The sequence below is a fragment of the Aethina tumida genome, chromosome 5 (assembly GCF_024364675.1).
Source record: "Aethina tumida isolate Nest 87 chromosome 5, icAetTumi1.1, whole genome shotgun sequence".
NCBI lineage: Eukaryota > Metazoa > Arthropoda > Insecta > Coleoptera > Nitidulidae > Aethina > Aethina tumida.
Genome location: NC_065439.1, coordinates 21,267,925 through 21,281,191, shown reverse-complemented (window position 1 = coordinate 21,281,191; position 13,267 = coordinate 21,267,925). Strand labels below are relative to the sequence as shown.

The following is a 13,267-nucleotide window of genomic DNA, read 5'->3' as shown; positions in this document are numbered from 1 at the left end:
GCAATTTTTTAAAGAAAATTAGATTGACCAATTGCATAGTAGACACAATAAAAACAGAAAAAATACCAAATATTATAGATACTGGCATCTAATTACACCTAATTTTTTTATATATTTTGATAAGTTGCTATAATTATGGTCACTAGTGTAAGTACATAATTAAAAATATGCCCTTTAAGTACACTTAAACAGATTTAAATAAAAAGCTCCATGTGTATATAAATTTACCCAAATATAAACTTAATTTAGTAAAAATTAAACAAGCGGAATTAAATATTTTTATTTCCAGACATTTAAATCTCCGCTTGTTGATCAGCATCTCAAATCCCGAGTCAAGTTAACATAAACAATTTTGTATTTATTTTTCTCATTTGAATTTTTGTTATAAATAAAACATCAGTTTTATAAACATAATAGAAAAGACTGATTTAAGACAATTTATATAAATAAATTAATATATGATGATAGAAATCAACGGTAAGTAATCAATGAATATGTAAATCCCAATCGCAATTGTTTACTGACAAATTTAGGATTTATGTATAAATACAATAAATAATGACGTTTGTTAATGCTTTACGAGCGATCGTAATGTACTTTTATACCCATTGAACGAGATACGCTCAATCATAAACCGATTTACGACGGCAACATTATTTCGTTCCAAACAATCATCTTTCGCTACGGCAAAGTTTCCAAATAAAATTTAAATGAATGACGTATACTTAATAATATCACAATCCGTGTTGGAAAATGTTTTGCCTTTATGAATGAAAATTTTGACAGAAAAAAGCTCAAACGTTTCCAATACAAAAGTTATTGATACATGACAAGAATAATTCATTGAATAATGAGCATAAAATTGAGAAGACAAGTATGCAAAATATATTTATTCTATTAACTAACTGACTGCAGTTGCGAAATGAATAAATCATAACCCGGTTAATGAAACTACTTAAGATTGGTGACATCTTTTATTCGTAATGGTGATGACGTACGCACATTTCTCGAATCTATTTTAATGGGAAGCATGAGTGCGAGGCTAATCTTAGCAACAGGTCTAAAATTTTGGTTCAAGTTGACGCTGTGTGACGATCTTGTTTATTTATAAATTTGTGCCGGTAGAAATTTGAAAAATTTACGTTGCACCTGTCCACGACTCAAAAAAAAAAAAATATATGAAACTACTACTAATTTAAAATAATTGTACTTCAATGTAAATCTTACAATATCAGATTATTTTTTCTTTTTACCCTTTCCCTTAGCTTTGCCTTTTTTGCCCTTGTCAGCCTTTGGTGGCGTCCAGTTGGGAAATATCCCCTTGTAAAATTCTTCGTTGGCTGCGTCCACCAAAGGAAACATAAACACTTTGTTCTCCGCCTCCATCCTCATTTGTTCCTCCAACAATTCTTGTTCTCTTTGACGTCTTGCTAGCTCTTCCTTCTCCTCTTTAGTGAGTTTTTTAGGTTTCTTGTCCTTACTTTTTTTGCTCGATTTGGTGCTCTTACTCTTTTTAGAGCTTTTCACACTTTTCTTACTTTTTTTGCTTTTTTTGCTACTTTTCGAGCTTTTGGAGCCCTTCTTGCTTTTCTTATCCTTCTTTGGTGTTTTCTGTTTAGTAGGTTTGGGTCTTTTGAGCTCTGACTTCAATCTTTTAGGTATAAACCATTGTTCGTTAAGTCTTTGAGTAACGTAATGCCTTTGAGAATTGAACAAGGCACTAATCATCAAAAACTGAAAACTCTCGTAGAAACTGTAAAAAAAATTAAACGTAACAACTTTCAAGGCACATTAAACACACCTACTATTCCAAAACCATCTGCTTAATCGCCATGACTGCACACATATTAATAAAAATAACTTCGTTCGTCTTTTTGATCAAACTATCACACTCCGCCATGTAGTTCTTCCAATACTGAATGTCATCCGGATTAAACACGGTTTCTGAAGAAGTGTTTGCGGCAGGACCTTGCACTTCAGGAAAACAACCGGTTGAAGATTTATCCATGTTCTCAATACATCTCTGCCACATGTGGTATTCAAACCAAGCTTTTAGCACTTCCTCTTCTTTGATTCGACTGGCATTAAATCTTAAGGTGGCGTGTGAACAAGTGGTTTTCTTCGAAGAGTCTTTCTCAATGGAGTCCACATTTGCCAAAAAGAAATCTGTAAAATATATTGGTGATATAACACCATACATAATTTTTATTTTACCGTTTGGATCAAAAACTTCCAAGTCTGTGTCAGTGTCACGAATTTCTGTTAAATCCTCCTCTTCTTCTTGTTTATTTTCTTCACCATCGAAAGAGGACTCGTAATCATTTTCTAATTCTACGTCTGTCGAATTAGTTGGAGTTTCAACGTCTGTAGACAAACCTAATGCAAAGAAACAAATTAAATTTTAACGGAAATTTGTACAGATTAAACTAACATTCGGTGTTGTTTGCACACGGTCCCTTCGGAAGCTTAAAAACTTCGACTTCCTCATCGAATTCTAAAGCTACACAACTACCACTTCCATCAGAAGACACGGAAATGCTTGATGGAGTAACGGGTTCGCTTACATCTTCGAACTCATCACTGGCACTAGACTCCGAGCCCTCAAGTTCGTCGAAGTTAACCAGTGCGAATAATTTTTCGGGTGGCTCCAAAACGACGCCGGTTTGTATGTTTGTTTCGGCGATGCCGATTGCTTCTCGGAATATTTTAAAAATCTCCCTCCGTCTCATATTTGGATTATCTAAAATCATATTTATAACCCTAAGCAATACCACAGATGGTCACTCTAACTTCTTATCAGATTGAGAACGTAGATTAACCACTGCAAAATAAGTTTTTGATGCTCCTCCGGGAAGTAGTATTCATCTTGCAGTCTCCACAGCCAATCCGTGAATATGTCTAAGAACCAAAACTGAGACGTCGATATTTTATATCTGCTGCAGTCGAAATACTCGGACAAATAATCGATGCAGGCCTTCACCCCCGTTTCACGGATAACAGGTAGTTGGATCCCGTCCAACCTGCTGGATATGTACGGCAATTGTTCACATTCTAGATTGAAAGAAAATTGTTCGTTTGGTGAATTTGGAGGCGGTGGAATCGGTTGTTCAGCTGAGGTAACATCGGCGGAAAAGGCTACAGAACCAGAATGTTTATCTGGCAACATTATCCCGATGAAAATGTGTCAATGTCAGTTTGATAGAATTGTTAAAAATGTGAGACATGTATACAGAGATTTCAATGTAAACTAAAATGTAACGAGGTGAAAGGTGTCAAATAAAATCAAATCAACAATCAGGGAAGATTTTTATGAATATACTAGCTGTACTCGCGACTTCGTCCGTTAATGTGTTGAGTATGATCGTTTTCTGGACGGTGATATCGAGATTCCAAAGATTCTTGAGCCCTTAACAATGAATGACGCGTTCTATCTAATTGTAATAGTTCATTCCTCTTAGAACTACTCTCATTCAACCTAGACATGGACATCCGTAATCTACAATTTGTAAGACGACTTTCCCTATCTTGTTCAGATTCATTTTCACGTCGCAGTCTTTGGATTTTAACCTTTCTCATGTTTTTAGAGTTATTTGACTTTTTTTAGGCATAACTAAATATTAGAAAAAAACAACTATCTACGTTACTAACTAAATAAAATAACCTATAAATAATTTCTCAATTTCAATGTAAATCTGAATATTGAACACAAATGTACTTAATTTATAATTATTTATAATTATTACTTAAAGGTAAAAAAGGAAATCAGTAAAAATGTAACAAAATATATTGAATTGAAAGAAAAGATAAGATAAGAAGAACGGAACGGTGGAATACCTATCAATCAATCGTTGGTGGGAGAAGTGGTGGCATGCGCATGAGCTGCGCGTGGTACTGGACAGTACTTGGACATTGCATCATTATTATTTTTCTAAAATAAAAGAATTTTTCTAAAATAATAGAAGTAGCCTAAAATACTCCTCATTACCTGCCAATAAAAGTCCCGTCAAAATCGGTCCAGCCATTTCAGAGATTAGCCACAAACAAGCAGACAGAGAGACAAAAATTGTAAAAAAAGTTTCGAAGAAAATTTCCCGTATGAGTGGCAATGCATTAATTGCTACAATTACGAAAAACGTAAATATTTACTAAAAACGAAAACAGTTGTTTACGTTTTTATTTTTTGACATTTTAGTAGTTACTAAATTTCAAAAATTCATTAAAATCGTGAGAAATTACTGAAAACATAAAGTGACCTAATTCGACCATGCGATCAAAATCCATACGATCATTTTCCATAAATGAAAATGATCGTTATGGAAAATGATCGTATGGATTTTGATCGTATGGAAAATGATCATATGGATTTTGATCGTATGGTCATGGCGATTTAGCAGATGGTTTTGGAATAGTAGGTGTGTTTAATGTGCCTTGAAAGTTGTTACGTTTATATTTTTTTCCAGTTTCTACGAGTTTTCAGTTTTTGATGATTAGTGCCTTGTTCAATTCTCAAAGGCATTACGTTACTCAAAGACTTAACGAACAATGGTTTATACCTAAAAGATTGAAGTCAGAGCTCAAAAGACCCACCCACACCTACCAAAAGCTCTAAAAAGAGTAAGAGCACCAAATCGAGCAAAAAAAGTAAGGATAAGAAACCTAAAAAACTGACTAAAGAAGAGAAGGAAGAGCTAGCAAGACGTCAAAGAGAACAAGAATTGTTGGAGGAACAAATGAGGATGGAGGCGGAGAACAAATTGTTTACGTTTCCTTTGGTGGATACAGCCAACGAAGAATTTGCTGTTGCAATTAGCCTCGACTCATGCTTCCCATTAAAATAGATTCGAGAAATGTGCGTACGTCATCACCATTACGAATAAAAGATGTACCAATTATGGAAAATGATCGTATGGAAAATTACGTAATAAACAAAAAAAAAGGTTTTAGAATCTCAAAAATTCATTAAAAACATCATTTCCGTACGATCAAAATCCATACGATCATTTTCCATAACGATCAAAATCCATACGATCATTTTCCATAATGATCATTTTCCATAACGATCATTTTCCATAGTAATCAAAATACATAACGATCGAAATCCATAGTGATCATTTTCCATAATGATCAAAATCCATAGTGATCATTTTCCATAATGCATTACTATGGAAAATGATCGTATGGATTTTAATCGTATGGAAAATGATCGTCTGGATTTTGATCGTATGGAAAATGATCGTATGGAATTTAATCGTATGTAAAATGATAGAATGGATTTTGATCGTTATGGAAAATGATCGTATGGAATTTGTGTGTGTGTGTGTGTGTGTGTGTGTGTGTGTGTGTGTGTGTGTGTGTGTGTGAATATTGAAATAAACGTTTTTACTTTGGTGCAACATTTTTACAATTTTTGTCTCTCTGTTTGTTCCGGCTAAAACAAATAATAAACAAACCAAGCAAAATGAAAGTACCAATGTAGCCGTGGATTGGATAATCGAATCGCTCTTAATTTAATTTAATGATCATCATTATTGGTCTCTACTATAACGAATCGTAAATTTTAATAAACATATTTAAAAATAAAAAACATGCAAAATATTAAATTCCTGAAATCAATTTTGTGTCAAATTGTATGAAGAATAAATATAGCGATAAAAAATAAAACGAACGAATATTTAAGCTTATAATTAAGCTAAATGAATGTCTCATTAAATTACCTAAAACATAAAAAATAATAAACAATCCTAAAAACCTCATTTTTTAAGTTTGTAAAGTACAGAAAAGTTGCACTAATTATAAACCGAATAAAAATCTATTTTTATCTATACAGATATATAAGAATCACTTAATTTACTATTACTAATAAATTGAAATTGTGATATTAATAAAATATAAGTAGTGGTAAAAGAGTATTTTTTGTCTTTAAATACATGTTGAAGAGTATTTATTTCCACATAAAATGTAACATTAGCTACCAATATTAAGAATATAATAGCTATTAAAACCAAATTTGTTTTAAAAATACAAAAATTAAATAAAATTTCCTCATCAATTTTTGTTAGCCATCTGTTTTAATATATACAAACAAATATATGTTGGAGCAGTTTTCTATCTGTTAAATATTACTGCACGAAGATTATACGAAGATATACACAATTACTTAATTCATTTTAATAATTATTTATATTAAAATTAAAAAGTACACAACTTTGGAAGCTCAAGATTTTTACTACCTTCAATAATATAAAAAAATTAATTTAATAATTTATTATAACATAATTACAAATTAAAAAAATATCATAATAAATAACTATCAACTAGACTTTAAAAAAGTATCCTGATCCTATTTAATACTTTACTTGGAAAAGTCTAGAGAATATTTTATAATAAAATTGAAATCGAATTAAATAATGAAAAATAGTATAATGCATCTAAACTGCAATATCCAATCATCGGAATACTACTTTACCCTAAAAACTAAGTATTAATATAAAAGTGGCAACCTCGCATATAGGGTTTCTATAGCATATAAAATAATTACGAGATATAAATTTGTGAATAGATTATCCTGTTTAAATTTTATTACTTTCTTTATTTAGTGCAATTTATTTTTTATTTCAAAGAAGATTATCAGATGAAATCTGAAATCTGTGAAATAATTACAAAACTCGACAACACCGTAATTCAATGTGTGTCAATTGGGCGAAATTACACATAAAAATTGTCTATTACTTACGTAATTATCAATAATAAATACAAGCCGAATTAATGTGATAGTAGACATAATATTATGATATTTACAAGTGCGAAACAAATGAAAATACATCAATTTATTAGTGACAATCTGTCAAAGCTGATCAAAATTTCTTAAATTAGTGCAAATATTACTTAACTAAATTATATATTACAAGAGTTACCACAACAAATTGTAAGTATTCGTTGTAATTGTAAAAGACGGCAATTGTGTACTTTTTGTTTTAATCAATAAGACGTAAATAAATTTAAGGTTAGGACGTGACAAGGATGGGTGGTCAAAAGGAACAGGTTAATAATAACACTAATTTTAGCATGCAGTTAAAGGCGTAGTTTATAATGTGACCGCAGTTGCTTTTTGTTTATTATTCCTTTTAAGGTTTATTCTTCTTATCATAATATATTGTGTTAAGTGTGTGCTTAGTCATATCTTACAAATAGATTGAATTCTCAAACTTAAAGAGTAACTAGGTTACTTCCACCCCTTTGAATTGCTTAATTTGTTTACTAAACAATTAATAAATGTACAAATGACTTACTATTGACAAATTCATAACAAAGTTGATCAATTGCCTTGCCATATGACATAATGTACATTTTTAGATTTCACATGTAACCATACCAATTGCTTCTTACAGTGGAACTTTTATTTACTTGTGTTCTTTTTTGTTTCAGTTTGGCCTGAGTGTAAGATAGAGACCTGCATGATATATGTTGAGATAGTAGCACCACAAAAACAAATCAACAAACCACACTTTTGCATGAGATGGCAGCTTACTTGAACCGCACAATATCAATGATGTCTGGTGATGGCCCCCACAACCGTCCTCCAGTCACCACAGTGTTGAACGACACCAGGGGACGGACATCCATTGACAATTCACCTTTGCAGATATTTGTCAAGGCCAAGAAGAAGATCAACGATATTTTTACTGAGATTGAGGACTATGTCAAGGATACTGTTGAATACATTCATGGTAAGCACTATAAAACATCCTGAGAGTTAAACACATAGAATGATTTTGTAGAAATCGAGAAGAACCAACAGATCATCACAAAAGACAAAATCAGTCAAACAGAAGAGTTTGTTAGTAAAGTACATGGTATCAAAGATGTATTGTGCAGGGATCACATGAAAGTCGCCTTTTTTGGAAGAACTTCCAATGGTAAAAGCTCTGTCATAAATGCCATGTTGAGAGAGAAAATCTTGCCCAGTGGCATTGGACACACCACAAACTGTTTCCTTCAGGTAATCACTTCACTATTCAAAATTAATCAAAGTGTGTGTTAATATGTAATTTAGGTTGAAGGATCGTCATCGGAGGAACCGTACCTGATACTCGAGGGTTCGGAGGAAAAATGTGCGGTCGAATCGGTGGGTCAACTGGCCCATGCACTTTGCAAGGAAAAACTGAATGAGTCTCAGATGGTTAAGGTTTACTGGCCGAAGAATCGATGTCTGCTGCTCAGAGACGACGTGGTGTTTGTCGACTCCCCCGGCGTGGACGTCACACCCAATCTCGACGAGTGGATCGAGAAGCATTGTCTGGATGCGGACGTGTTCGTGCTGGTCGCTAACGCCGAGTCCACTCTCATGGTCACTGTATGTTTGTTTAAATATCTAAATGTTTTTAAACTGATGCAGATGTTTGCAGGAGAAAAACTTTTTCCACAAAGTTTCAACGAGACTTTCGAAACCGAACATTTTTATATTGAACAACAGGTGGGATGCATCCGCCTCTGAACCCGAGTTTTTAGATCAGGTGAGTGGTTTTATGTGGAAATTTTGTTATTTTGGCTTTTAGCTTTTTAAAGACTTTATAAGCTTCCTCTTGTGATTTAATAATATATCATATCTAATAGAAATCAAGAATTATATTAGATTAGATTAAATACATAAATTAAAATCGTAATTTGGACACATTAATATGTGCATTTAGTCATGTAATATATCATGGGAAGTTTATGATTCTACAAGGAGTGTCTTTTGAAGTGAATAATTTGAATTAATTCAAAAATCAGAATACCAATGGAATTCCAGTACATTATTATAGAAACTTTTTAAAATGTGTCAACCATAACTCATTTATTTAATGTGAACTGTTAAAATAATATTAATATTCTAATTCTCCAATTTTGTATTTGTGTTTAGGGTGGTTTTTATTTGAAGATTTAGTCTCACACTGTTAAATCTGTATGTCTAGAACTGCAAATTCAAATTGTCTACCTTAAAAGATGCACCTTGAATATTTCTATTTATCTTGCTATCATTTTTATCATCAATAACACCTTAAACATGCTGCACTCAATATCCTTGGTTGGTTTAGATCTACAGCTCACCTTTAAAAGATTTTTTAACGTCTAAGGTACATTTTTTCTTTAATCCCATAGTTTATTTTATCCTGAAGTTAATTAGAGTAACTGATTGTGGTCAGGAAGAGTAATGATATTACTAGAATTCAGTCTCATAAAACTTTTTAGTAGTCTTTGTACCTGTTCCATCATATTAATGAAATGTTTTCTATAAAAAGCACTGCAATGAACAGGAAGAGGTGAGTTTTCTTGTCAAGCTTTTTCTATTGTTTTTTATTACATTATTGTGTGCTACAAAAATGTAATTCATTATTTTAACACACCTTTAAATGCACAAACATGAAAATCTATCTACAGTACGATTATCAGTCCACATCTTTTAATTTTAAACAATATAGCTCTTAGACTGCTTAGTTATTATGTCTCTTTACATAAAATTGGCTTCTTCATAAATTCCGAAACAAAACAGCTTGTTGCAATACTTGACTGAATAGATAGATTTCGATACATTTATTAAAATTCGCTTGTACTGATTGCATAGGGATTACCTGACCCTTTCAGACATGCTTTGCCAATTGTACCCATATTATTTGTGAAAACAGACATAACTACATTATTGACATACAAATTTAATGGTTTAAAACAATTTAATTGTGTATTATAGGTCCGTAAACAACACCAAGAACGCGCCATCGACTTTTTGGTTAAAGAATTGAAAGTGTGCACACCTAAAGAGGCAGAAGAAAGGATATTCTTCATTTCGGCAAAAGAAGCACTACAAACAAGATTAGCAGAACAAGGACAACAAACGACCACACCGTTAACGGAGGGCTTCCAAAACCGCTACTTCGAATTTCAAGACTTCGAAAGGAAATTCGAAGAATGTATTTCAAAGTCAGCCGTCCGAACCAAATTCGAACAGCACTCGCAGCGGGGAAAGTTTATAGCAAAGTAAGTTTAAACCTCCCTCATTATTTAATTATGTAATGTTCAATGTTTTTGCAGTGAACTGCGTGAAATACTGGAGTCCGTTTATAACGATGCGGTCAAACTTAAGGAAGAAAAAATGTTACAGAAGAAGGAATTACACGACAAAATTAACTACACAGAACAACAACTGATGGTTATAACCCAAGAGATGAAACAGAAGATCCACCACATGGTCGAAGATGTGGAACAACGCGTCTCCAAGGCTCTGAACGAGGAGATCCGTCGTCTCAGCAATTTGGTCGACGAGTTCAACCTGCCCTTCCATCCGGAACCACTGGTGCTTAACGTTTACAAGAAGGAGTTGCACCTTCACGTCGAAACAGGGCTGGGTTCGAACCTGAGGGCAAGACTGTCGACAGCGCTGGCGATGAACATGGAGGCGAGTCAGAGGGAGATGACTGACAGAATGGAGAAACTGATTCCCGACACTAAGAAGGCAGCCAGCAACATCATCATGCCCAGGAGGCAGCCATTTGAAATTTTGTACAGGCTTAATTGTGATAACTTGTGTGCCGACTTCCATGAAGATCTGGAGTTCAGGTAAGTCAACTGGACTCAATTAAACATAAATATTTAATGGCCAATTTACAGGTTTTCATACGGCATCACGACACTCATCCAACGATTTATGGGCAGCAGCGGTGGATTGTTGGCACTAAAGAATAAGCGCGAGAGCCCCCACAACACTTTGGTGCCGAACACACCAACGGATCAAATCGACGGGAGAATGCTGTACACCTCCGCCAGCATAGACGATTGGTCCCTTCTGTCGAGAATAGCTATCATGGGTGCGACATCACAAAGCACCATGGGTTGCCTAATTGTGGCCGGGTTTTTGTTCAAAACGGTCGGCTGGAGGATCATCGCCGTGACCGGAGCAATTTACAGCTGTTTGTATTTCTACGAGAGGCTGACATGGACTAACAAAGCTAAAGAGAGGTCGTTCAAGAAGCAATACGTCGCCCACGCAACCAAGAAACTTAGGATGATCGTGGATCTCACGTCCGCCAATTGCAGCCATCAAGTTCAGCAGGAACTGAGCGGTACTTTCGCTCGCTTATGTCATTTGGTCGATGAATCCACCAGTGACATGGACAAGATGCTGAAAGACTTAGAATTGGAAATTGCGACCTTAGAAAACGCTAGTGGAAAGGCTAAAGTGTTGAGGAACAAAGCCAGTTATTTGTCTCATGAACTGGAACTGTTTGAGGATGCGTATCTTAAAATTCATAATTAACGAGAACCAAACACTTAGCAATTTTGTAATACCCTTTATTCGGTGACTAATCGATATATGTGCAATAAATGTAATTATTCATATTGCGCATACATCATATGTATAGATATTTTAACCCAATTACGTTCTGTTAATTTTGGTTTGTTAAAAGATCTTGTTATTGTACAATTATGTATATTTAGTTGTTGTGGAATATACAATGCCTTCACAAAACCGTTTTTTATTTATTACTTTTATTACATTATATTAAATTTATCTTTTATCATAATGTCATGTAGTCTTATCATGGAATTATGGTTATATATTTCTATTTATCTTACACTCACTTTTATAATCAATAAAACATACTGCACCCTTTACCTATTTAGCCAGCTCACCATTGAATTTTTTTTAATGTTTAAAAGCAGATTTTTTCTTTAGTTTAATCTAATGGCAAATATGATAAATAAAAATTTGAATAACCTGGTGGTCAAGAATAGTCATGATGTTAGTTACTAGAACCATGTTTAACTCATAAGTCTCATTTTTATGATCAATAAAACAAGCGAGATTCAATCCAATTTTTAAAGTATAAAGTACATTTTATATGACATAGAATGATATATAAAAAATTTGAATAACTAGTCAGAAATGGTTGTGACATTACTAGAATTGTCTCTTAAATCTCATAAAACATTTTAATTGCTTTTGCAACTGTATTATGATATTAATAAAATTAATATTATTATTTTCTATTAATTTTTATTATATTATTGTCCTTAATTAATTACATAATGGATAATGAAGTTACACTAATTTGACTCTTACAAAATTGTATTAATAAATTTGATGGTTGATATAACCTGATAAGAGATTAAAAGTCGAAACTGTCCACAGTTTCAATAATATTAACCACTTGAAAACCCTTAATAGTATTACAAAAATTATATTTTGTTACTTTTTCAAAAACAATAAAACAATGGATTAATTAAGCCACCGTAATATAAGTACATAATAAGATGATGGTCCATAAATCTTCGTAAGCAGATACAAGTGCCTTAAGTAAGAACGACGCTGTCTCATTAGTCTCCCGTATTCCAATGATACAAAACGTTTACATCTGAAAGCTGACCTTACTTATCCATGTCAATGAACTGATAAATTTGTGCATTAATATTCAAAGGTTCGGATGCATGATGCATTGTTATGTAAAATTAAGCGGTTTGTTTAAGGAACATCAACTAAGGGCTTATGATTAATTATTAATATGGAGGTTGGGTCGAAAGGAAGGCCTAAATACATCTCATGAATGAGCTTAGAAAGTTAACTATTTGTATTTTTATTAATTGAGAAATGCACGGTGTAATGTGTTATTTACATATTTACATTTGTCTTCGCAGATTTATTAGGCACTCCCGACAGGTCGCTTCGTTTACTATATGTCTGCGTGATTTTGTTTCGGTGACCTTATTTTTGAACAAGAAATTTGCATTCTTGCGTCCGCGGTTTCGCCAAAGAGCGGCATAATTCTGTGGAAATGAGTGAACGGATAATTTTATTTTATATAATGAGTGAAGCAAATATTAAACTAACAAGTTTTGGTTAGTATTGTTGTATTAAAAGCAAAAATGAACAATCCAATTAGGCCAAGCCTTAACCGTCTTAATTAAAATTAATTGAATAATAACAATTAACTCGTCTTTAAATTGCTCAGGAACGCAGTAACAAAATAAGAAACCACATTGTTTATATCGAAGACAATGAGTACGAACTGATAAATGTTTATTCATATTTCTAGTACTTCCGTTCGTTTTATCTTTGTCAAAACGTTTACTTAAAAAATATGCAGCAATTGTGTAAAGTCGGACGAACATTATGTGGACATCCCACTTGCGATGATATAAATACAACCCACACGTTTGAATTAATTATGCTGTTATTTAAAATTGGATTAATTTATATACAAGGGACTTTAAGATTTTTGTTTTCTGACCTTGA

General features: G+C 33.0%; 2 protein-coding genes across 2 annotated transcripts; one reads left to right on the top strand and one right to left on the bottom strand.

Moving 5' to 3' along the window:
• Window positions 1–959: 959 nt before the first annotated feature.
• LOC109604284 (uncharacterized) lies at window positions 960–3,207 on the bottom strand. Its single transcript, XM_020020810.2, has 5 exons — window positions 2,791–3,207; window positions 2,432–2,740; window positions 2,215–2,376; window positions 1,806–2,166; window positions 960–1,753 (listed from the first exon to the last, which is right to left on the bottom strand). The coding sequence occupies exons 1-5, from the start codon at window positions 3,164–3,166 to the stop codon at window positions 1,237–1,239; spliced, it is 1,725 nt and encodes a 574-aa protein (XP_019876369.1). The 5' UTR covers window positions 3,167–3,207; the 3' UTR covers window positions 960–1,236.
• A 3,489-nt stretch (window positions 3,208–6,696) lies between these two features.
• On the top strand, window positions 6,697–11,503 carry LOC109604288 (transmembrane GTPase Marf). The gene is made up of 8 exons (XM_020020813.2): window positions 6,697–6,925; window positions 7,426–7,727; window positions 7,779–7,999; window positions 8,054–8,353; window positions 8,406–8,513; window positions 9,728–10,014; window positions 10,069–10,593; window positions 10,645–11,503. Exons 2-8 carry the CDS (start codon window positions 7,517–7,519, stop codon window positions 11,288–11,290), a joined length of 2,298 nt encoding a protein of 765 aa, XP_019876372.2. The 5' UTR covers window positions 6,697–6,925; window positions 7,426–7,516; the 3' UTR covers window positions 11,291–11,503.
• Window positions 11,504–13,267: the final 1,764 nt, after the last annotated feature.

What these genes read in the sequence shown, in the direction of transcription:
- LOC109604284 (XM_020020810.2), bottom strand. Translation starts at nt 3,166, where the DNA reads ATGTTGCCAGATAAACATTCTGGTTCTGTAGCCTTTTCCGCCGATGTT. An exon ending in CGTTCTCAATCTGATAAGAA is followed by an intron (nt 2,741 to 2,790) that starts GTTAGAGTGACC and finishes ATATGATTTTAG; the next exon opens with ATAATCCAAATATGAGACGG. An exon ending in GTGTGCAAACAACACCGAAT is followed by an intron (nt 2,377 to 2,431) that starts GTTAGTTTAATC and finishes TCTTTGCATTAG; the next exon opens with GTTTGTCTACAGACGTTGAA.
- LOC109604288 (XM_020020813.2), top strand. Translation starts at nt 7,517, where the DNA reads ATGGCAGCTTACTTGAACCGCACAATATCAATGATGTCTGGTGATGGC. An exon ending in TACTGTTGAATACATTCATG is followed by an intron (nt 7,728 to 7,778) that starts GTAAGCACTATA and finishes ATGATTTTGTAG; the next exon opens with AAATCGAGAAGAACCAACAG. An exon ending in CCACAAACTGTTTCCTTCAG is followed by an intron (nt 8,000 to 8,053) that starts GTAATCACTTCA and finishes TATGTAATTTAG; the next exon opens with GTTGAAGGATCGTCATCGGA.